We start from the raw sequence: 25858 nt of genomic DNA, 5'->3' as shown, positions 1-25858 counted from the left end.
TATGCATGTTTATTACAGATTGACAGAGAGATGAAACCACAGAGAACAAATTACTTCTGGTTCCTCGAAAAATTCCCAATAGCGATTCTACGAATGATAACGCCTCAAAATCTGATAAAAGGGTGTAACTTTAAATCTTCTTTCATGTTCTTATGATATCTATTTTTATGGAGTTTCTGCACTCAACCTATGCGCTTGAATGTGAAACATTTTTTAAAAATATTATACAAATATAAAATATTATACAAATTTGATTAGAATGGATAAAACGCCACTTGATAGAAACACGTAGAGAAACATTATTCATTATGCATTATTTATGATTTGATCCTCAGCTATTTCAACTTTCTTCAAATCTTTTTAGTACGGTAAGGACTAGTTCAGCCAAAAATGAAAATGTTGTCATTATTTTTTCACCCTCATGATGTTCCAAACCTGTGTGCTGTTTCTTTGTGGAACACAAAAGAAGAATTTTTGAACAATCCTCACACAATTCTGTTACAATGGTAGTTCATAGTGACCATGGCTGTAAAGCTCCAAAAAGCACCATAATAAAGCTTAGAAAGGAACAGACCGAAATTATTTTCCACTACGACACACCTCTTCAATCCATTTTGTATATTCAAACTGGATGTCACGTTCAGTTACCACATGTGAATAGTGTTAAACCTAATTGGCATGTCAATTAGATTTCAGAGTTTCACTGTCATTTTCAGTGAATAACAACTTCAATTTTCAATTTCTGTTTCTCACACAAAGCTGTAGTATGACTTCAGAAGAATGTCTTTTCCAGAGCATAACCAAAAATATATATTTATTAGGGCTGTCAATCGATTACAATTTTTAATCAAATTAATTACATGATATGCCGATTAATTAATTCAAATTAATCACAATTAATCACATATGTAAATATTTGCTATGAAAGGCCCTAAAATAACATTATATCAAAATATAATGATTAAATAAGATAATTAAAGTGCATTACATTATTGTGAAAGACAAGTAAAGCATTGATAAGACTATATAAAAAGAGGCAATGTATTATATTATTGAGCATAAGCCTACAGTCCATGGCAATCCATTTTGCAACTGAATTCGTCAATATATCTGAGATAGATTTATATTAAGCGCTTTATTAAGGACGCGTCAATGTACACATGCGTCAAATGGACCTTTTCGGAGCATCTCACTTTGGTTGCGGCGCATCATAAACGCTGTGTTTTTAGGTCGCTGTGTCAAGTTAAATGTAGTTTGAAACTTAGAAAAACACATCTTGAGATCCCTGCATTCAAAATTGCGCTCTTTCCAGCTGTGCTTGGACGCAAGAACATGTCCTCATCATGTGTAGTCGCTAGTGTCAAGCAAGCCTGAGTGTGTTTTGTTGCCTGTACAGCTGCGAGTTGCCTATACAGCTGGAGTTTTGCTTACTGTCCCCTGCTGAAAACAAGTGGTACTATAAGCTTGAATTGCTTCGATAGTAGAAATATTCCTTCTTTTGGTCCAAGAGTTTTTAAAAATTGCCTTAACTTTCATGACCTTTCAAGGCCTGAAATTTCCTGATATTTCCAGGTTTTACATGCCCATGGGAACCTTGTGTGTTGCTTTTATTGTGTATTCTTGTCACTTTGAAGCTTGACAGCCATGAAGCTTAACAAATGTTTTTCAATATTTCTCATTTTGTGTTTCGTGGAAGAAAATAAATAAGCACACATGTTTAAAATGACATAAGTGTGAGTAAATAATAACAGAATGTTTTTGTTTTGGTTGAGAAATTATTTTAGGCTATGCAACCGGCTTTACCTTATTAATTTGACAACCGTCACCTGATGCAACACTTTCCTCAGAAATAAGGATCGAGGAGTTTGTGTGAGGGCGGCTTTGGTTCTGAGGAGGGGGAGTACCAGCCGTGACCTCAAAGCTTTGTCATGGAGAGCAAAAGATCTCAGCAGTTACAATTACCTCCATATTGAAGTCTGACCCCTGCCCTCTCATTATGAGACTTTGCCCAGACAATAAAGCTGTCTGGCCGCCTACTCGGCTAGTACTGATTTTGCGATGCATGCATGTGCCACATTGATGGATGTGTCACGGTATACACATTTCTAATCACATTTTTAGGTAGGCTGGCACGGATCCCTCAACTGTGGGATGAGTGAACCCTGATATATTTTTTCGGACTTTTTTTTTAAAGAAGACAAAAATTAGCTCATTGGGGTCTTCTTTTGATCTTAGTGCTTGCACTGCATGCATAAGAAAAGAAAGCAATTAATTACTGGGAAATTAATTAGCATTTCTGATGCTTTCTTTTGCTTTAGAATAGAGATGTAATTTTTAATACATATCAAGAATCTCTGCTTGGCATATTATCATGTAATTTATCATAACACTTTGGTTGAGACCTGACCTGACCATATGACAAGTTTCAATTCACAGCTATAAAAGATATAAACTTTGCACCTAAGCCATGAAATGTAAAAAACACATTCAACAAAAATAACAAAAAAACAAAACAAAAACAAAACAAAACAAAACAAAACAAAACAAAAAAATATATATAGCTTACCCTAAAACCCGAATGTTGTTCTAGAGGTCAGATCCTTGTTGATTTAGGTTGATAACCTGAACTGTGCGCACTGAACTTTTGACTTAAGCGAATAGGCAAGTGTGTAAGCTATTTCTGTGGTTATACTAATTTAACAGGAACTGGAGGATTTTTTTTTTTTTTTTTTTTTTTTTGCCAGTTTTGACACATCACAGCCTCAGCAAAAGTGCAGACAGCTAACTATCATGTGGTCCTGCTATGAGGTGTAAGGCTAGCCAGATGACTTCCTGTTGCTTCATTCAACTCAAAACTTTGCTGGTTCCACTTCTCTTCACAGAACAGCATCTGATATGGACAAGTTCTTCTAATAAATGGACACGAAGAGGCAGAAGTAAAATTAGGCTTTTAACAGAACATGCATGATATGCTTTCACTTGTCTTAAGGAACAGTTCCTCCAAACATGTAAATTCTGTCATTATTTACTCCCCCTAATTTTTTTTAAGGAAAATTACACCGCTTTTGTCACATGATAACAGTTCATAGTGACATCTGTCAAGCTGCAAAAGGTCAAAAGACATGAAAAATAGCCCATATGACTCTTGCAATATATTCAAAGTCTTCTGAAGCCATTAAATAGCTTTGTGTGAGGAACAGATAGAAATTTTAGCTGTTATTTACCAATAATCTTCATCTTTGCCAAAGCTTGCATCTAGCCCATGTCCAGATTAAAAAATGCTATGCCAAAATGGCAGGATTATTCATGACAAAATGATAAAAATAATAAAAACAATTAGGTCTGTTCCTTACACAAACCTTTTGTATGGCTTCAGAATACTTGGAACACAGCGCATAAGTCATATGGACTACTTTTACGGTGTTATTTTGACCTTTTTGGAGCTTGACAGCCCCTGGGCACCAGTGTTGGGTGTATTCCAATAAAAAAGTAATTAGTTAATGTAATCGAATTACTTTTTATTCAAATAAAGTAGTGTAATGCATTATATTTTAAATTCTTGTAATCAGATTATAGTTTCTGACTTTCAATAAATGTAATTACTTATATGGTAAATACATTATAGGGTTATGCTTATTTTTAATATATTATTTATGTAGAATACATATGGAACTGTAATGAGTCATTGTAAAGGAGAAATGTGAGGTGCTGAATGTATGACTTGTGTGTAACAATGAACAAGGAAAAAATATAGACGTTATTTTGAATTTGTTGAGCGGAAGTGTTTTGAAAAAGTAACTAGTAATTAGACATAAATGTAATCTGATTACAATTTTTAGAGAAATACTTAGTAATTTGTAATGGATTACTATTTTTAAGTAAATAACCCAAGACTTCTTGTCATTAGGAACTAAGAGCTGGATAATCATTCTTCAAAAATATTTTTGTGTTCCACTGACAAAATAACAGCATATGGGTTTGGAACATCATGAGGGTAAGTACAATCCCTTTAATAAAGTGTAAAATCTGAAAATAACTGACATTATGTGATGTTAAGTGTGGATTGATTACAGCAATTATTCATTTTTGAAGCCTTGACATTAATGGACTTTAAATAAAAAAGGGATTTTAATATGAATTACCAGGTATGAAACACTGTTACACAGCCACAAACTGCCATTCAATTCAGTGGATTCAAAATCTCATATTCAAATTCATCTGCAGATTAATTTAGTAAAGGTTTCGACATTTCCAAACCAAATAAGATTGAACAAAAACATGCATTTGTCTGAGCTCGGGACAAACAACAATTTCTGATGTTTAACCCAATCTCGATTTACACAACATCTAAGTACATGAACTTTCTCCCAATTACTTTTAATAGAAATGAGTTAATAGTGGATGACTCTCCTGAGGGTTTGCGGTGCTTCCTAAACGGATAAGGAAGGAACATGCTCTCTGTCAAGGCCTCCGCAATTCACTATAGCTACAAATCCCGTGAAATTAGAGGAAGGGTCTTCCTTGTTCCTCGATCTGGACAGGAAAGGGGGGAGAGATTAGTTGTGGTCACATTTTGGGAAAGGTTCCCAAATGTTTAGCATCTTTTTTGACTTTGGAACTTGAGTATGAATTACAGCCCTTAATATCATCCCTGAAACCATGGGAGCTTCTGGACTTCAACCTAAGTATTCCATTTTATATTGTAAGCTTGTTTATGGACATTGTAACATTGTGTCACAGTTGTAATTAAGTGTCCTAGGGACAAAACAAAAAAATACTCTGACATTTGGCTTAACTGATCATGAAACACAGGCTGAAAAAATTTGTGTATATTGTTCATAAAACATATGCGCTAATTTTTTTTCCTTGTCATCCATGCCAGAGATGATGACATCTGATTAATTTAGAACAGAAATTGATTTGTTTATTATTAAAGGCTCGTAACAAGCTGATTAGTAAAGCTAAATTTAGAAGGAAAAATCTTTATGGTCTAAAGGCACTCTGGAACCTCGTTAACTTATGCGGCACCCCATGTCTACTCAAATGCGGGGAAAAGAGGCAACGCGTGCAGAGCGGGACAGGGTAAAATTGAGAAAAATATTCAAGAATACAGCGCAGAAAGATTAGATCTCATGTACACAGCACTGTTGTTTTGTCGCGCTGCTCACTAGAGACGATGAGAGGGCGCAACCGTCGTCATGACGGTTTTTTGTCTTGCAGTCCAGATGGAATCAATCCGGGGTCCAGACCCGTGACTGGCGTAGCCTAATCGTTAGCAAGGCAGCTAATGATAGCAACTTCATACAGTCTGAGAAAGCTGAACTGCTTGCGTTTTTAGTGACATGCACCTGATCGTCTATATGTACAACACAGATTAAATATAGAAAATTACTCGATATCGTGGATTATTTTTTTGCGATAAATATCGAGAACGAGATCGCCACCAACAGTTCAAAGTCATACTTATGTTTTGGCCTATAACTTTTGAACCATATGTCGTCTTATTATTCTATATCATTTTATCGTCCAGCCCTAATATATATTGAGTATGTTTTATATATAGTCTGTATTTTTTTGTTGCAATCTACATTGTCTATGGAAGATATTATGTTCAAATGCATTTACGTAACTTATGAATGCAAAGTTCTGAATTCCAATGTCATTTTCCATGTACTATATTCATACAAATAAATACTATATCATGTTGATTTTCTGTGACACAATGGTGATTTATCAGTATTCTATATGCATATACACATACATAACATACATGCTATTTCTTACTCAAGGTGGCGCTTTTGTTTCAGTGATTGACTTGATTTACCTTTGACATTGCTTTTTGATGAAGAAACAACATGGAAGTAAACTATAACAAGTGTAATACATGAACAGTATGATATGACTATTGTCATATGGGTGTACTATTGAAATTATGTAAGTTGTGCATCTATTTAGACTCAATAAGTGCCTGAGAAAATAATTATGTGTATATTATTTGTAGATTATATGTTATGTGTAGCTCAATATGTGTTTGACAGCCAGTTGCATTTCATTTCCGTTTCAGTGTGAAAATAATTAATCCTGTTCTAGATTATTCCTTATTTGTTCCATTATCTCTTTGATATATGTAAAATAAAACAACAAAATATATATTAATATATTTTAATTGATCATTTTGCAATTGTTTTGAAAATATTTTGAAAATTTTTTCAGTATCTGGGCATTTTGTAGATCAATTTTTAATAGATATGCATGCCAGGTCTCTAAAGTCCCAAATATGTAAGCGTGTTTGGTGAAATTCCCATGCATTTAAGGGTTAAAAAAAAAATCGGACGACAAAACGTTCATATTTTTGATTGCTTAAACTTGCTTGCACAGATAATCTTGCCTACTTGCAAACAATATGGTTAAATTAGCCTTGACACTATATGTAAAAATATATTTACCAGATTTGAACACAAACATCAATAGATCAACCCAAATAAACACAAGAGGTAATACGTCCACACGTGCACACAGTATACAACCCACAGATGTACATGCCATGCATACAATGGTGCCACAACTAGTTCTTGGAACTAAAGTTCCAGTCCATTGAATTGCAAAGCTCAGGAGGACTCTGCGGATAAGGTGTGGTTTATGGCCTCTAATGAACGAAAAGCTTCTATTTAATCATGGAATATGTGTATGAACACGTGAAGATAACACACTAATGTGTAACTGGGCCTTTTCAAAAGAGATGCAATCCATCATCCTTGTGTTAAAACCAAATAGCGTAACCACTCCTGTAAATACACATGAAAAACAACTAATACGCACAAAAAACCTATGCAGACAAACACATATATAAAAACAACACAATGTTATATTGAAAAATCTCTAAAGATTATACTTGTTCAGTCCTGTCCATGAGTTACAGAAGTCACTTTACCTATCATTAGTTGTCAGAACTAATTGAGCAAAGGGCGATAGTTTGTCAGCAGAATTTTGCAGTACAACGTGACAAACTGTATGTACCATAAAGATCAATGTATACAGGGTTTTGCTGCTGTTTCCACACCTTACATTTATGACAACAGAGCAAAGTCCATCCTGTTGTTTGTCAGTTATATAACAGGTCAACGGCTGCATTTGTTTCACTGTATACATTGTCTGAGCTAAAACATTTTCCCCAAAAAGTATTTGGACACTTAATCCACACATTTGCATTATATAACAGTATTTTAAAGAATGAAAGCACATGCCCGTTTGTTAAGCAAAACTTTCACAAAAACAAGTTAAAGAAACTATTTATACACTAAAAAGGATAGTGACACTTTCTAGTTGTCAAACAACAGTGGAACATGTGAGGTCACCTGTGTGAACTTGAGGATAACTAACTTCATGCATCCACTAATAATCACCTTGGGACCAGTTGGTTTAAATGACAAAAATGGCTCAGAAAAGTGAAGGTAGCTCTGAGAAAAGCTCTAATGTTGTTTGCAGATGCCACCTTATTTGATTTTGTTACTTAATGCAATGACATGCATGCAATGTAAGTGTGTTTTAAGCTTAAGTGTCCATAATTTTGGGGCCGCTGTATTATATGTAAATATGCCAAAATACATGCACACAAAGAATAATCACAACATAAAAACACAAACAACACACATACAATTACGGCCATAACTTTGATCAATCTGAGTGAAAATGATTTTTCAATTTCGATTTTCAGTTTCTGTTTTACTCACTACACAAAAGAACAGGGCATCATAAATCTAAGCTGAAAAAATTACAAAGCTGACGTCTGATTAACTGATAAAGCAGAATTAAATATTCGATGACCCCTTCTTCACATTAATTTCGCAATTTGTGCAATGCATCACAAATGTCATGAGGTTCTTTGATTTCTATATATATATATAAAAAGGCCAGACATTTTTTGATATTTGTGACTCACAAGAATCTGACTTTAGTTTTTCAGTCAAACAATGCTTACGTTGGCAAAGCTGATTTTTTTATATTGATAATACTTCTGTTGTCATTACCAAAACATAATGCCAACTGACGCCAACAGATATCAACTTTTATTTATGTTTAATGATTTATAACACTTAGTCACGGGTTATGACATATATCTTGGCAGATTATTAATTAACTGATATTCACTTTGCGCAATCTCGACAACCAAATTCAATAAAAAAATTAAAATAAAAAAAAAACTGTTTTACATCTCCGATTACAACCACTGTGTCAATTGCAAGTGAGAAAGTACAGAATGATTATGTGTCTAACTGTCTTTTATAACTATGAACCATTCATAATTACAGTAAATCATCTCATCTGACTCATATTAATGTGCTATGAGATTAAATCCAAAGAGCTGTAGGTTATCTGGGCAAACTGATTAATTTAAATTTTCAGTTTCAATGTATTTATAGTGTTTTTCACAATATATATATATATATATATATATATATATATATATGTATATATATGTATGTATGTATGTATGTATGTATATATATATATATATATATATATATATATATATATATATATATATATATATATATAATTGTTCTTAGGTCTAAAAGCAAATGATTATCTCTATTAAGCCAAAATATTCATAGTTGCCCTATAGGAACACTGCAAAGAAAGTGAAACTCATATGTGCTGAAAATACTGGACATTACAGTTAAAGTGGTGTTTAACATGGGAATTACTGAATATCAAACAAAATACTTTTATTCTAAATCACTGCTTAAATTTTGAGCTGCTTTAGATGTCCACAAGCAGCAGTCAGTAGCATGTACTGTAATATGCATAAGCATGTGCTCTGTAAAAACTGCTTTAAGTCTTCAGTGTCACAGCCAAATGTTATCTACTAAATAAAATTTGTATAACCATATACATTATTTGATATAGCCTACTGATGCGCTTCTTTGGTATAGTCTGACAGACTTTACAGCAATTTTAGTAGACATAACTCACTCATAAATCTCAGTCATATAACACGGCATTTGCTTATGTTACTGATTGTTAAAATCTGTGACGCGTCTATTTAACGTTCAAGATCAAACGCAACACTTCTGAGTTTAAATAAACAGCAGTTTATTCACTCATCAGCTGAAATCATCACACGCGTAATCTTTAGGCAATTTATTAATATAGAGTGATATTATAAGGATGAGCATAACAGGATGTATAATCTGCGTTTCACTCTTACCTGGAGTAAATGATGGGTTCTTAAGATTGAAACGCCCGTGCAACATGTAGCATAAATTAACAGACCCACACTAAACGTTGTGTATTGCTCAAGAGAATTCACCTGCTGCTCACTAGAGGTGGTCTTGAATTGCACTGACCTGTGGGGGTCTCTTGAAGGTGCTCAATGTCGCCAAAAATGATGTTTCCTCCTGATGTTGGTTTGCAGGTGTTTTCCCGCTATCCGCGCGTGCTGAATTTATCCCTCTACAGCAGCGGCGTTCAACAGGTTTGAGATGATATGTATAGGTTACATATGCAGGAGTCACTGCTTGAGCTCTATAAAGCGAATGGATGCGCTGGGCACGTATACTATATGGCCGTGGCTCAAATCATAGTGAGCTGCCTATTTCTACGGAATACTTGGACAACGTAAGCGCGTTTTACACGCAGCGTAATGCGCTCGAATGCGCCTATGAATTCCAATGTTTAATGTGTATTATCCCTAATAAAGATTCTAAAGATGTTAGAACATTCTGTTAAAGAGTCTTTGTTTATATTAAATATGCTAAAAAGGCTCATTTGATACCCAAAAGTGATTCTAAATACTCAACATTTTCTAAATGATTGAAAATAATCGATTAAGGATTCTAAATATGGCCAAAATGCTGTCTAGTTAGGGAGCTTCTTATGTTTTGAGACACAGCTACCCTATTCCTCCTCCCATCTGAAACACCTCTGGAACACATGGAGCAATGCGGAAGAGCAAATTAAATCTCCGCCAAATTAACTGTATTACGCTGTTAACTTAACTACACACAACATATAATCTAAAAAGACTCTTTTTAGACTCTATTTTACTCCAGCTGTTGTCAACTCAGCACACAGTGCTTGATATACCACTCAAACTGCCTCAGGCACGAGATAGTTTTGGCAATTGGCCATTTTAACAATATCATGTAACATTTTTCTTAATGTGTTAGATATAGTTAAATTATGAATGCTAAAATCCAATGTATTAAACATGATTGATTTGTTTGTATCTGTGCCACGTTTCATTTGGACTTTCTGTATGTCAAGTGTCCTGACTAGGTCATTACATTGATGAAAACAAAATTATAAAGGCAATTGGAACTGGGATTAGGCTATATTTAACATAATTGAAAACCTTATACAGTTTGTAAGAAATGTTTACTTGATGTTATGTGGAAGTGCACAAAGGTTGAGGCAAATGACGAATTCAAAGTCTCAAATACTTATAATAGACAGAATGCCCAGTTTATCTGTCTCAACCACTCTTACTTATCTTTAATTTTTCATCAAAACTTTTGTCACTGTAATAGCAATGAAAGAGTAATCAATAACAGTTGCAGTGTTTCATTCATTGTTTCACATGGTCACAAGTTTAGATAATGTGGAATAAAGATGTGGAAAAAGGCAAACGAGTTTGACTTAATGAGAATCTCTTGCATGAGATTCGACTCATCAGTCATATTGTGCATAATCTTTGAAAGTAAAAGGGCTTGTTAGCAAACAGACGTGATGTCACAATAGTTCTGAAATAGTGAGGTGAAAGGTGCATATTAGCGTTATTAGCAGGATTTGGATGTGCATGCTAATACCAAACTCTAAAGATTCAATTTAATAAACTAATTTTTATCAGTCAACCATTTTAAAGATCTCATGACACCAAATTTCCATTTAAAGTAACTGACAACAAATTTGGAGAATGTTTGTGTTGCAATGACAGCTTTACACATGTAATGCAAATGTAGATTTGTCAATTTATTATCAGACTTCTTTTTTGTTTCTGAGATTCACACCTGTGTAGCTCTTGTGGTATTTGATGGAATGTCATATGGCCCCACTCATTTGACTGCCCACAAAAAAGTGGTTTAGTGTCTAATTTAAAAAAAAATTTAGTGACTTGAACAGCATTAGTTTTGGTATGCTGGATGAAAATGTAATGGTTGTTAAACTTTTACAGTTGGAAAAACCTGCTCTTTTCAATGAATACAGATTAATAGAGATACAGAAGTCACTAACTGCCACCTGGTGGAAACTCATGTTTGCTTGGCTTAATATAATGAGCTGTTCAGTTTTACCCTCTTTCAAATGAGCACAAAGATATTAAGAGTTATTCTTTATTTATATGAAGTATCCATCATGAGTTTGTATAATGCAAAACATAGTAATGGTGTCCCAGCCCACAATTCTTTGGGTAATGGTGTTTGTACTTACAGGTTAGGGCCTCTGGATCTAACAACATAAAGAAACAAACATATACTGCAAAAAAGTTAGATACATGCATAAAATGTTGCCACTCAAAGATTCAGCCGAATGTACAGATAATGAGCAGAATGCAAATGGGAACAGGACAGAGCACGCCAGTATATCAGTGGAATGATGCGCCACATGTTTATTGACACTTCACAGAAATAACAGTCGTCACCGGGTCATGCAATGCAATATCACTGCACACAAAGAAAACATATGAACAATGTGACGCTGGAAATAAACATATATTCAGCTTTAACCCCTGAGATGTTTAACATACAATACAATATGTAGAGATACTATAAACATGGCACACATGAATATCTTGACAAGTTGATAAATGCTGGACACAAGCTCTGTCACTAAAACACCAGGCATCCACTGAAACGCCACTGCTGCATTAAAACCGACCAGTCCAAGAATCGATTATTGTTGGAAACTAGTATAGGAAAATGCTTTTATAAAGATCCCAAGGTATTGTTCAACTAATGTCTTATTGGCTAATGCTTACAACACACCAACTACACACACACACACACACTACAGGGGATAAACAAGGGAAACTTGTCACAAATATTTTTCTGTAGGTCATGAAAACACACTATCATGATATGGCTACAATACTGAGGGGTTCTGGAAAATTTCAGCATACACCAGCCTTTTGTAACTGATCGCTTAAGAACCATCCCCTCACACAAATCCCAGTGTTTCAAGGCAGAGCGACTCACAAATGTACACACCAACATCTTGTGAGAACAATCACTTGTACATCACTCTCCACTTCTTAACTGACACTTGGATAGGTACAGCAGAGTTGGGAGGAGGGGTTAAATATATAGTTACATGAAATTAACCTCAGACCAGGATGCATATCTGTCAATCAAGCCCTGGCCACCCTTTGGGCAGTAGTGTGTCATTAGTCAGAGAATAGGCTTGCAAAAGACTTTCGCAAATTTCGGATGGTCTCCGCCTTGGCTTCATCCTCATTGCTGGAACGGAAGGTTTCGCCAAAGGCATTGAATGCGTTGGTCAAGGACTGGGATTTACTGCAAAACAGTGGACAAACAATATGAAAAATTAGATAATCTTTTATGTAATCATTTGGATAGTCAGCTAATTTTAATGAGTACAAGAGTAATCATGTAAGGCTTAATCCCACTCATGGAGATCTACCTTCTGAAAGAGTTTGGCTCCAACTCTAAGCAACACACACCTGATCTGGTCTAATCAAGGGATTCAGGTTCAATTGATTATCACCAGCAGGTGCGTTAGGCTACTTTCACAATTAGTTTGATTGCTTGGCCCAAAGCCAGGTTCGATTTCACCCTCCTCCCCCAGCCACAAGGTCACACTCTGTTGCGTTAGAGAACGCTGCAAATGCATTGATTTCTATGGATATGGTGCATCAGGACAAAGAGGGAAAACACCTGGGTTTGTGAAAGTGATGCACCATCATGCAACCAGAAGTTAAGAACGTTTAATGTTTTGCAGCAATGCACTCTGACATAGGCAACCACTGACCAAAGACAATTTTAGAGAGGCAGGTCCATTTGTGCCTTTGTGAAATCCATTTCACCTTATAACCTCTTAAATTCAATCTGGCACAGTTGTTTCCACAACTTCAAAACAGAGCTTACGCATTCCTATATGTCAAACGCTCTGCTGGAGCTTTCCTTAGTGTGTAGGCTCCCTTATTTGGGTCCAGACTAATTGTTTGTTTCATCAATGTACTGTAACACTACCGTGAAAACTAGCAGCAGATGGTGGAGACAACTCAGGAGAAGATGTGAGAAATGCAAGCTGCTTTTCAAAGGCAATTCACAGACAAGAAGCCATGAAAAATTAAATTATACTTAAATAATTGCGACCAGAAGCATGCAAAGATGCAAATTATACATTATCAATAGCGGTTCACTCCTGAAAGTTAGCCCGCATTTATTTCTTGCGAACCATACCAGATTTCACATGAACCCCAGACCACCTTTTCAAGCGTAATTGACTGGTGTACACCTGTTTTGGAAAACCGCTTTCACACCAGTCAAACTTGACGATGTCAAACAAACTCGAATTTGCACCAAAAGCTCTAGAGTGAAGGCGAACTCTACAGGAAGGTAGGGCTGCATCCCATTTGGCATACAATCAATTCTATATACAATCAAGATTAGTGCATCCCAAAAAAATCAAAGTGCCCAGGTGGCACACAATTTTCGGTGGACATTCATGGACATACTTGCATTGGTTTTGGGCTAATATTTCCCAAAACCCCTTGTGGTACGCATAAAGATTGGTTTGTGATGGTTCTCCTGTGGGGTACCAAGACGCAATTGTACGACTTAGCAGTCAGTCTAAATATTGGAGTATTGCTTTATTTCTTAGGTGAAAGTAAGTACTGTTCCATCAAAAGTGCAGTGCATACTTTTATTACTTAGATAAATAATGCAAAATGGGATTCAGCCAACATCTTAAAGAGCATAATTGAACACCCCTGGTGTAAGAAATTGCTTAATAGTTCCTTGCTGAAATGGACAAGCAAACAATGAAGCAAAAGGTAAAAATGTCTTACTTCAGAAGAGGATGGGCTGACTTCTGCTGTGGTGCAGGTTGTTCCTCTACAGGAGGCTGGGCTGGGGTGGGTTTCACTGGGGCAGCATGGGCCTGGGCTTGTGTAGGAGCAGGGGTAGGAGCTGCTCTAGAAAGGGCAGAGGATACTTCAGAGGGGGCAGCGATCTGAGCTCGGGCTTCATGTTTTGATTGCTCTTTGAGCACAGGCTTAGGCTGGAGCTGAGGTTTAGTTGGTGATGAGGGCTTGACAGGAAACTTGGCTAGGGATTGCTCTTTTGCAAGGACCGGATCTACCTGGGTTTGACCAGGATTCTGATCTGTGTTGTCAGATTGGGATTTTGGATGGGCCTTAGTTGGGGGTGGGGTTTGGGGCTTTGGTTGGATCTGAGGCTTGGAATTTCTCCGAACTGGAGGTACAGGTTTTGGGGGAAGTGGTTTGGGAAGTTGGGGTTTCAGGGGCAGTTCCGTTGGCTTCCCTGGAGTGAGTTTGGGTACTGCTTGAGCCTGGGCTTTGGGCTGCTGATTGGTGGGTGGAAAAGTTGGGGGTGGGTTTGCTTTGGCCGCAGGTTCCTGGGCAGGGACTGGCTCGGGTGGAGGTTCTTGACACTTAGGTTGTGGTTCTTGGGGTTTCACTGCCCCCCCTAGGTTTAGTACAAAAGAGATTCATCATATTATAACATATTTTTAAACGTTGAAGCTTGCAAAAGGGTTTTAAATCCAGCACCGGAAACGTGGATGATTTGCTTTATCATAAAAAATTAGTGCACCCCCAGGTTTGGCCAAAGTAACCACACACATCAAAGGTTATTTCCCAGGAAAACGCTAGCCATGTCCACAAAGCAAAGCAAACCTGTTTACTCTAAACAAGCAGAATGAAATAAAAGAGCAGTTTAGCTTGCAGCAGGATCATAGGTGTGAATGTGATGAGCAATAGCTGTAGGTTCACACCAACAGATCATGCATTCAACAGAACCAAGACCCAGAGGCTGCATGCTCCATATTTAATGTTTATTATATAAACATTATATTATGTTTAGCTTTCACCCCTGGCCTTGATTTTGATGTTTTGCCTTGTTTTGTTTTAGACATACTTCATTGTTAGTTAAAAAAAAAAAAAAAAACACCAATTCAGAAGTGTTCTTTACATACCAAACATAAAGGAAACATGCAGGGAACAGGGAAAAAGTGAATTTATTTGTTTTCTTGTGTATGAAAGGTAATAGCACAATGACCTAGTTGTGAGTAGAGTGTCTTTTGTGCCATTGCTTTTTGTTAAAATGTTGAATTATGCTTCCTGATTAAAAAAAAAAAAAAAAAGAAAAAAAAAAGAATACAGACTTGCATGTCTTTTGTAAAGGGTACTCCATTTAAAATGAGGTTAACGAAATACCGTTCAGTAACACTGAACATATGTAGTAAGTCTGGAAAATGGGAGCTTTATTACTTTGGACATGAGGGGGAAAGACTAGATTGGTTAAGGATCTATATCAGACAAAAACCACAGGTATAGTTAAGTAATAACCCAAGTACTGGATTTAAAGAGGCAGTAAAATAAAAAAAGCCTGACCCACACTTTTAGATTTTTCAGTAACATTTTACAATTTGAAGGAAATTTTGTGAAACATAAGTTAAGGTGAAACACAAGCTCTCTCGACTCATCCCTCCGTTTGTTAAAAAATAAAATAATGCATGAACAGAAATGCATTTACAGTGGAAGTAGGGAAAAGGTATCTGTTTGCCCAAAAGAACTCCATTGTAAGTGAAAACTGTCTACGCATTTTTGTTAACTCAGAATATTCCTTAAAATTTTAATTTAGATGGACCATAAATTCAGATGCTACATCAGCATATACCGATGACATCTGATTGTTAACCAGTGGGCATTATTTTCAGTAGATGTGATGAGTACATTCATTGATTTCATTTCCTTATACTTTTCACACTTTTTCTACTCTTTGGTTATACATGCAAATGATCTTAAGTTAACAGATCCCATGCAAAAAAAAAAAAAATTTAACTGTAAACATAGATACCTCATATGTATTATAGATACCATCTTGCAAGTTGTCAATAAAACATTTAAAAACATCAATATACAGTACTGGCACTACACTGATAACACCTCAAACTTTCCTCCTATACATATTCGGTCTTGTCCAGAGCAACATGTCTTTATAACTGGATAACTAGCTAAAAAAAAAAAAAAAAAAAAACATTGATCATCAATCAAATATTGCATTATGTAATGTCAAGGTCAAATTTGTATTACAATATCTGCTTATTTAGCTCAATGTCTTTGCATAAAAGCAGTTAAATGGCTAAAAAGCAGAACCTATAAAATAGTTCTCAGGAATAATACTATAAAATTGCATTACATTATTGTAGCACAGATAATGGCTAAAATCATCTTTTATCAGTCAATATTATTGTAAGAGATTCACAAAAAAAGTGGTTCTTGCTTATCTTAGCTTAACTTATTTATTTTGCAATATATTTGGGTCAATTTCACGAAAATATGTCCAGGTCACACTTTACCCCAAAATTCAAATCAAAAGAAAATGAAGACAAAGAAGAAGAAACTACATTGAGACCATTAAGATTTTGTTGCAGTGTAACATAATATTCATGAAAATTAAGACGATCTCCTTCCCACCCCTAAATAAAAATGTAACTGCCATGAAAAAAATTCAAATGTAAAATATCTTAATGGCCCTAAAACTAGGCTTAATTTTAATTAAAATAAATAAATAAATAATATATATATATATATATATATATATATATATATATATATATATATATATATATATATATACATACGAACATATATATACACATATACTACCAGTCAAAAATTTTGAAACATTTAACTGAAATGTTTCTCATGATCTTAAAAATCTTTTGATCTGAAGGCATATGCTTAAATGTTTGAAATTAGTTTTGTAGACAAAAATATAATTGTGCCACCATATTAATTTATTTCATTATATAACTAAAATGTAATAATAATAAAAAAAAAAAACAGTTTTTGAAATTGATGACTTGGACCAAATAATAAAGAAAAGCAGCCAATAAGTGCCCAACGTAGATGGGAACTCCTTCAATACTGTTTAAAAAGCATCCCAGGGTGATACCTCAAGAAGTTGGTTGAGAAAATGTCAAGAGTACATGTCTGCAAATTCTAGGCAAAGGGTGACTACTTTGAAGATGCTGAAATATAACACAGTTTTGATTTATTTTGGATTTTTAGTCACAACATAATTCCCATAGTTCCATTTATGTTATTCCATAGTTTTGATGACTTTACTATTATTCTAAAACTTTTGACTGGTAGTGTATATATATATGAGATTATATTAGATTATTCCTCCACAAGAAGTTTCATTTTCCTCAGAACGATATAGCCTAAAATATATATTTCTTTAAAATCTAGCTTGCTATTCTGAAATGTTTATTAAACTTGATTATAAAATCAACTGGCTTATGTTTAAAATGTAATGGCCACTCAGTTTAAAATGTCTTTGGTCAGACTCATCAGCCAGACATTCAATGGTTATCTGTTTAGTTCAACAGGTTAAAAGAAAATCTTCTCGGAATCCTTTGGGAAACTCCTTAAGAAATCTTCAAATAATTGCAGCAGTACAAAATTCCAACATATGTACATTCAATCTGCCATTAAGTCTTTAGAAATCATGCTGGAAAACTAGAAAAACCCATCCTTTTTAAAAGTAACTGGACACACAATTTGTGTATTCAGAATGTACATGGACTTATAACGGCACATCATTCATGCAAAAACACAAACACTACATAAAAAACACCAACAACATCACCACCACAAAGTACACACACACACCTGACAAGATAAAGCTCACATAAGAAAGCAGTGAAATATCTGTCTACTACACGATTACAGACTTCTACTAGACGATCTACTTGAAGATATAACTACACAGACTGAAATTAAAAGGTTATTTAACCCACAAAATAAACACTGTCATAATTTACTCACCCTTATATAGTACCAAACCCATATGACTTAGGCAGCCTTAGTCATAATTCACTTTTTTTTTTTTTTTTCTCAAGTGAATGGTGACTGTCATTCCGCCTGTAGTAACATCTCCTGTTGTGTTCCACAGAAGAACAATAAGGGTGTCAGTAAATGGTAACAGAACTGTCGGAATTTTTGGGTTAACTAACCCTTTGAGTTAAAGTAGCACAAAAAGATCAACAATCTTTTATAGTACATATTAACCACTCCATAGCACTGGACTGAAAACCACACGACTAACAAGAAAACGAAGGCAGCCATCGACAGCAAACAATGACAGAAAAGGGGACAGTACAAGTACGCACTGCATAAGTGCAAACAACACAGTCAAGACAGATTCTGAAGACCACATGTTCTAATCTACTGCATCTTTCTTTAAGTTAACCAGCACCAGTGAACTGAGCTTTCTCTTTATTGTGGGTTGAACAGATTATCTGGATATGTGGCAGCTGAAATCATTTTTCCTGTTTTGGTCCAACTGCTACTCCATTACAGTCGAGAATGTACTGTAAACAACCTTGTGGAGGGGGCCGTTGACCGGGGGTCTTGTTGGGGTCTGGGAGGCTTTCCTTTAAGGCAGTGCTCTGTAGATATACATAAACAAACGTAAGTGTTTATCAGTTTTACAGGGCATTCAAGTCTCAATTTTGGTTGCATGCTGTGTGCAACAGTTCTGTTGACTCCACACTGGGGGGCGCTTAGTTCACATGAAAAACTTCAAATAAGTGTACAAGTAGTAAAATCATAATGAGAAACTCGCTTTACTATTTTCATGAAAGTGATTGTGCATGAAATTGACCAGGAGAAAATTGAAGACCCTAAAATTTAATTACTACAAAAGATATTCAAGAACTCCTTTTAAACAGTCATGAGCGTGTTATACATGATAAAATACTGGAATATATGTATACATACTGTATATACAAGACAGTTTGAGTTCTTCAAAGTATTAGGTACTATTTTATGTATGTTTAGGTTATTTTAATATAGTTTGGTTTATGTTTCTCTTGAACCTAAAAACCATATGCTTAAATGCTAGAAATTACTTTTGTGCAATGATTGAGGTAATTTCTTTAAGAACCTCAGATACAAGATGTTTACCATGTTTTTGTCACTACATAATTCCCATACTTCCACTTGTGTGATATTATAGTTTTGATTGCTTTACTATTATTCTAAAAGGTGGAAAATTGCAATAATAAAGTAGTAGTTGTGTCCAAACTGTTGACTGGTAGTGTATGTCAGTTGCATTAGATTTGAGAGTAGATATTGTGCTTGAGTATGAATGTACAACCACAACTTTTTAGCATGGATAGTCCCTTAACATCTAAGTTTGACAAGCATACCTGTGCAGGTTGTACAGTGGTTGGAGGTCTTTGTGGGGGACGAGGTGTGGTGCGGCTTTTATCTTGGTTCATCTTGGCCAGGACAATCGCAGATATCAGCTGCCGGTCCTCCACCTGATGTTCCCCAATGAGCTGCATTGAAGAGCCCACCACCTGCAGCCAAACACACAACATCATTAATATCATGCGCAGAAGAGCAACATGGATATTTAAAGAAGTTGTGTCTTGCACAAACCCCTTGTTCTTTGGAGAGAGAATTGTTAGATATATTAAATAAGCTATAAATTAATTCACATATCTTGAAAAATAGCTAGTTTTAAACACATCAAATGCTGGTATCATATGGACCCTTTATACAGCATGGCAGGAAGACAAGTAAATAATCTCATTCCATTCTCTCCATTTGACCACAAATCGCAGGCTCAACTATTCAACCATGTTACCAAATTTATTGTATGAAAAATTAATGAAACTAATATTTTTCTTGGCCAAAAGTTTGGAATAATGTACAGATATTGCTCTTATGGAAAGAAACTGGTACTTCTTTCACTTCTTACTTCACCAAAGTGGCATTCAACTGATGTGTAGTCAGGACATTAATAACATGAAAAATTACTATTACAATTTTTTTTTTCAGAACTTCTTTAACTACTTCAAAGAGTTCTAATCAAAGAAATCCTTCACGTGCAGCAATGACAGCTTTGCAGATCCTTGGCATTCTATCTGTCAGTTTGTCCAGATACTCAGGTGACATTTCACCCCACGCTTCCTGTAGCACTTGCCATAGATGTCTTGTCAGGCACTTCTCACACACCTTACAGTCTAGCTGATCCCACAAAAGCTCAATGGTTTTAAGATCCATAACACTCTTTTCCACTTATCTGTTGTCCAATGTCTGTTTCTTTGCCCACTCTAAACTTTTTTGTTTTCAAAAGTGGCTTTTTCTTTACAATTCTTCCCGTAAGGCCTGCACCCCTGAGTCTTCTCTTTACTGTTGTACATGAAATTGATGTTGAGCGGGTAGAATTCAATGAAGCTGTCAGCTGAGGACATGTGAGGCGTCTATTTCTCAAACTAGAGACTCTGATGTACTTATCCTCTTGTTTAGTTGTACATCTGGGCCTTCCACATCTCTTTCTGTCCTTGTTAGAGCCAGTTGTCCTTTGTCTTTGAAGACTGTAGTGTACACCTTTGTATGAAATCTTCAGTTTTTTGGCAATTTCAAGCATTGTATAGCCTTCATTCCTCAAAACAATGATTGACTGATGAGTTACTAGAGAAAGCTGTTTCTTTTTGGCAATTTTTTATTGCAATTAATTATTTTCTCCCCAATTTGGAATGCCCGATTCCCAATGCGCTCTAAGTCCTTGTGGTGGTGTAGTGACTCGCCTCAATCTGTGTGGCGGAGGACGAATCTCAGTTGCCTCCGCGTCTGAGACCGTCAACCCATGCATCTTATCACGTGGCTTGTTGAGCGCAGAGACATAGCGCGTGTGGAGGCTTCACGTCACCACGTGCACCACCGAGAGCGAACCACATTATAGTGACCACGAGGAGGTTAGCCCATGTGACTCTACCCTCCCTAGCAACCGGGCCAATTTGGTTGCTTAGGAGACCTGGCTGGAGCCACTCAGCACGCCCCGGGATTCTCACTTGCGAACTCCAGGGGTGATAGTCAGCGTCTTTACTCGCTGAGCTACCCAGGCCTCCTCTTTTTGGCCATTTTTGACCTAATATTGACCCTAAAGACATGCAAGTCTATTGCATACTGTGGCAACTCAAAAACAAACACAAAGACAATGTTAAGCTTCATTTAATGAACCAAATAGTTTTTAGCTGTGTTTGATATGGGAAATGATTTTCTAGTTCCAAATTAGCAATTTAGCATGATTACTCAAGGATAAGGTGTTGGAATGATGGCTGCTGGAAATGGGGCCTGTCTAGATTTGAAAAATGACTTCAAATAGTGATGGTGCTGTTTTTTACATCAGTGATGTCCTGACCATACTTTGTGATCAGTTGAATGCCACTTTAGTGAATTAAAGTACCAATTTCCTTCCAAAACAGCAAAATATGTACATTATTCCAAACTTTTGGCCGCCAGTGTGTGAATATATATATATATATATATATATATATATATATATATATATATACACACACACACACACACACACACACACACTACCGGTCAAAAGTTTTGAAACACTTGACTGAAATGTTTCTCACAATCTTAAAAATCTTTTGATCTGAAGGTGTATGCTTAAATGTTTGAAATGAGTTTTGTAGACAAAAATATAATTGTGCCACCATATTATGTCATTATAAAACTAAAATGTAATAAAAAAAAGTTTTTAAAATTGATGACTTGGACCAAATAATTAAGAAAAGCAGCCAATAAGTGCCCAACATAGATGGGAACTCCTTCAATACTGTATAAAAAGCATCCCGGGGTGATACCTCAAGAAGTTGGTTGAGAAAATGTCAAGAGTACGTGTCTGCAAATTCTAGGCAAAGGGTGACTACTCTGAAGATGCTAAAATATAACACATTTTTGATTTATTTTGGATTTTGTTTAGTCACAACATAATTCCCATAGTTCCATTTATGTTATTCCATAGTTTTGATTACTATTATTCTAAAATGAAAAAAAAAAAAAAAATTATAATGAAGAATGAGTGTTTCAAAACTTTTGACCAGTAGTGTGTGTGTGTGTGTATATATATATATATATATATATATATATACACACACACACAACAGTTTGTTCTGGTCCTTGAATCTGATTGGACAAGAGACATTCCATGAGTACTGATGGTACTGATGTATCACTCTGCTTGTGTTTATGTCGTTCTAAACTAAAGTGTAAGAGCAGTGAAGATGTGTTAAAAGCTGTCTGTCTCTTTACATTTAATTCTGTGACATTACATATTTTAGCCAGCAGGTAGAGGCAAAAGACCATTTTTGTGTGTAATATCAGTGAGTCAGCGTCACTCAGTGTTTACATTCAACAGCACTTCAGTGATCGCTCGTATTACTACTGTGGAAATTTAATTTGTATTAATCGTCACTATGCTTCGTTTCTTTTCTATTATTTCTTATTAACTGTAAATTGCTTTCTGTAAATGAACTAAACATGTTCAAATGGTTAGACAAATAGTTTCTCTTTTTATAGCTAAGTTGACTGAAGTTTTTTTGTACGGCCATCTCTGGCAAGGTCAGAAAGGAAAAGGGAGGCAGAGAACTGTGTCTTATCAGAGGACACAGCCGAAGAGTGAAAAACATCTTATTATTATGGAATGTGCTGAGGAAGACTAGTATGGATGAAGAAAAGAGCATTTCAGGACAGGAACCTGTCCTTGTATGGTGAAGAATGATAGGATGTTCTATGGTAATTACTTTTTATATTTAGCCAATCATTTAGTTGATTCTTTGTCTTCTAGAAAAATGAATATGTATGATTGTGTTGGATAAATATTCTGTAATTTGGAACTAACCTTTGTAGCTCTCTGAGGTATACTTGGTAGTAGGAGAGGCTGCCCGGGCTCGTGTATAATGATTTTCTTTGCTTAAGCTTTACCACTGGAGTGGCCTGATTCATTTTACAGGTGAATTTCCACCACACTACTACACTACTAAAGCTAGGAAATAGCTTTAAACGGCTTTAAACTATCAACTTCAGCATTAAGGCTCATCACAGCTGAGACACACAACAGACTGATTAATTACACAAGCTCAAGGTGCTTACCTCTTACTAGAGCTTCCACATCAGAGAGAAAATACTGTTCAAAATGGCGGAGGAGATTGCGGTTTCTATAGGGAATGACTCTTGCTACCATGAAATAGGGAGGAATACCCCCGCTTGGAGGGCTATTTTTCCACTGAGAAAATGGGATGCATTTCACCAAAATGACATTATCTTCAGAAAGCTGACTAACAGACTATATCACCATCAACAGGTGATCGCACACACTCCATCTCTCTCTCTCTCTCTCTCTCTCTCTCTCTCTCTCTCTCTCACACACACACACACACACACACACACACACTTGTTTCTCCAATAACATGTTAGAAACAGCCCAAGCTGTGATACTAGTAGTTCTGAAGTTATGTTTTTGAGAGGCTTGGACGCATCATTTGGTTTGAACCAGCAATGGCAGATTCTGATCCTTCACATAAGAAAGTAGTTCCATGCACAAATGCATTTTTTGTGACCGTACTCAGTTTTTCCTAATTTTTTTTAAATTTACTTGTTCATTGAACTGTTGTATATAAGCAATATCACACTCACAATCATGCTATATGGCCCTAAATCAGCACTGCTGTGATTCGGCCGCAGGCCGAGTGCCGTAGGTAGGGCCATATCGCATTCTTGCTCATGTGATATTGCTTAAATATACACTGGTGCCAAAAGTTTGGAATAATGTACAGATTTTGCTGTTTCGGAAGGAAATTGTTACTTTAATTCACCAAAGTGGCATTCAACTGATCACAAAGTATAGTCAGGACATTACTGATGTAAAAAACAGCACCATCACTATTTGAAAAAAGTCATTTTGATCAAATCTAGACAGGCCCAATTTCCAGCAGCCATCACTCCAACACCTTATCCTTGAGTAATCATGCTAAATTACTAATTTGGTACAAGAAAATCACTTGCCATATCAAATACAGCTGAAAACTATTTAGTTTGTTAAATGAAGCTTAACATTGTCTTTGTGTTTGTTTTTGAGTTGCCACAGTATGCAATAGACTTGCATGTCTTAAGGTCAATATTAGGTCAAAAATGGCAAAAAAGAAACAGCTTTCTCTAGAAACTCATCAGTCAATCATTGTTTTGAGGAATGAAGGCTATACAATGCTTGAAATTAAAACAGAAGATTTCATATAAAGGTGTACTCTACAGTCTTCAAAGACAAGGGACAACTAGCTCTAACAAGGACAGAAAGAGATATGGAAGGCCAGATGTACAACTAAACAAGAGGATAAGTACATCAGAGTCTCTAGTTTGAGAAATAGACACCTCACATGTCCTCAGCTGACAGCTTCATTGAATTCTACCTGCTCAACACCAGTTTCATGTACAACAGTAAAGAGAAGACTCAGGGGTGCAGACCTTATGGGAAGAATTGCAAAGAAAAAGCCACTTTTGAAAGAGAAAAACAAAAAGAAAAGGTTAGAGTGGGCAAAGAAACAGACATTGGACAACAGATAATTGGAAGAGAGTGATATGGATCTTAACCCCACTGAGCTTTTGTGGGATCAGCTACACTGTAAGGTGCAAGAGAAGTGCCCGACAAGACAGCCACATCTATGGAAAGCGCTACAGGAAGCATGGGGTGAAATGTCACCTGAGTATCTGGACAAACTGACAGCTAGAATGCCAAGGATCTACAAAGCTGTCATTGCTGCACATGGAGGATTGTTTGATGAGATTTCTTTGAAGTAGTTTAAGAAGTTCTGAACAATGTTTTCAAATTGTTATGAATGAATGTATAAACGTTACATTTATATATAATGTTTTTCTGACACTACACTCAAAGCACTTTACACAGTGAACAGGGGACTCTCAACCACCACCAGTGTGCAGCATCCACCTAGATGAGGCGCTGGCTGCCATAGTGCACCAGTACGCTCACCACACACCAGCTGTTGATGGAGAGGAGAGAGTGGAGTGATAGAGCCAATTAATGGATGGGGATTATTTGATAAAGGCCAATGGGGGGAATTTGGCCAGGACACCGGCTTACACCCCTACTCTTTTCGAGAATTGTCCTGGGGTTTTTAATGACCATAAAGTCTTCAATACTATAGAATTGTTTAATAAAAGGAAGTTACCTAAGAAGAAAACAAAAAAGGTTCTAAAGGGGTTTTCCTTTTTGGTTAAAAGGGGTTGTTAAATTAGAGGGAAGGAATGTAGTGTATTTGGAATTAAGTTAATGCAGTGTTTCCGCATAACACGTGTCAAACTCACTTCATTTCATGTGGCCGGCGAGCTAATTTCTGAAACGTAGGATCGCAACGTTTCACTGAACAATCAGTTAGTGCTTTCCTTGTGAATATTAATGAGACTTCCCCTGTCATCTGTATGTATTGGAGTGCATTTTGCTCACTTCAAAAGCGGAATGAAACAGCGCTACACGGATTTATTATCAACACGGCTCAATCAGAGATAAAGCAGCTGAGCGTGGAGCAGGTATGGTAATTTGCGGACTGGGCTCAACCGAACAAACTATTTTAAAATGCGCTTGTTAACCAGTGAGATGCGTGGCAGGGATTGCGAAACCCGTTTGAACGCAGTATAGAATTGTCTGTTGCAAAACTCTTCTGTCTCGATGATGAAACAAACAGCCCCTACATTCTAAATGACACTGACAAAGAAAACAGGAGAAAACATAAATTAGAAGGCTTTTCAATTCTCAAATCACAAGACTTA

The 25858-nt window shown here is 36.0% G+C and overlaps 2 protein-coding genes across 6 annotated transcripts in view; both read right to left on the bottom strand.

The window, feature by feature from the left end:
* The window catches only part of LOC127425947 (peroxisome proliferator-activated receptor gamma-like), a 40826-nt gene extending 31308 nt beyond the window's left edge, over positions 1–9518 (bottom strand). For 2 of the 5 annotated variants that reach the window (XM_051672309.1, XM_051672305.1), the window contains exon 1: positions 9348–9518. Coding sequence is in view for 1 of the 5 variants with exons in the window: in XM_051672304.1 (XP_051528264.1) it covers positions 9209–9254 (46 nt within the window). In the remaining 4 variants the exon portion in view is untranslated. Of the gene's footprint in view, positions 1–2566; positions 2715–9208; positions 9323–9347 lie in introns of those variants that run through there. The other 3 variants (XM_051672304.1, XM_051672306.1, XM_051672307.1) reach the window with 3 other exon arrangements.
* A 1874-nt stretch (positions 9519–11392) lies between these two features.
* Positions 11393–25858, bottom strand: part of syn2b (synapsin IIb) — a 217404-nt gene continuing 202938 nt past the window's right edge. Inside the window, exons 10-13 of the mRNA XM_051672276.1 lie at positions 19423–19575; positions 18594–18660; positions 14027–14666; positions 11393–12509 (exon numbers count right to left, since the gene is read on the bottom strand). Coding sequence (XP_051528236.1) covers positions 12380–12509; positions 14027–14666; positions 18594–18660; positions 19423–19575 — 990 coding nt within the window. The 3' untranslated portion in view covers positions 11393–12379. The remainder of the gene's footprint in view (positions 12510–14026; positions 14667–18593; positions 18661–19422; positions 19576–25858) is intronic.

The sequence above is a fragment of the Myxocyprinus asiaticus genome, chromosome 35 (genome assembly GCF_019703515.2).
Source record: "Myxocyprinus asiaticus isolate MX2 ecotype Aquarium Trade chromosome 35, UBuf_Myxa_2, whole genome shotgun sequence".
Classification (NCBI taxonomy): Eukaryota; Metazoa; Chordata; class Actinopteri; order Cypriniformes; family Catostomidae; genus Myxocyprinus; species Myxocyprinus asiaticus.
This window is presented reverse-complemented; position numbering and strand designations above follow the sequence as displayed.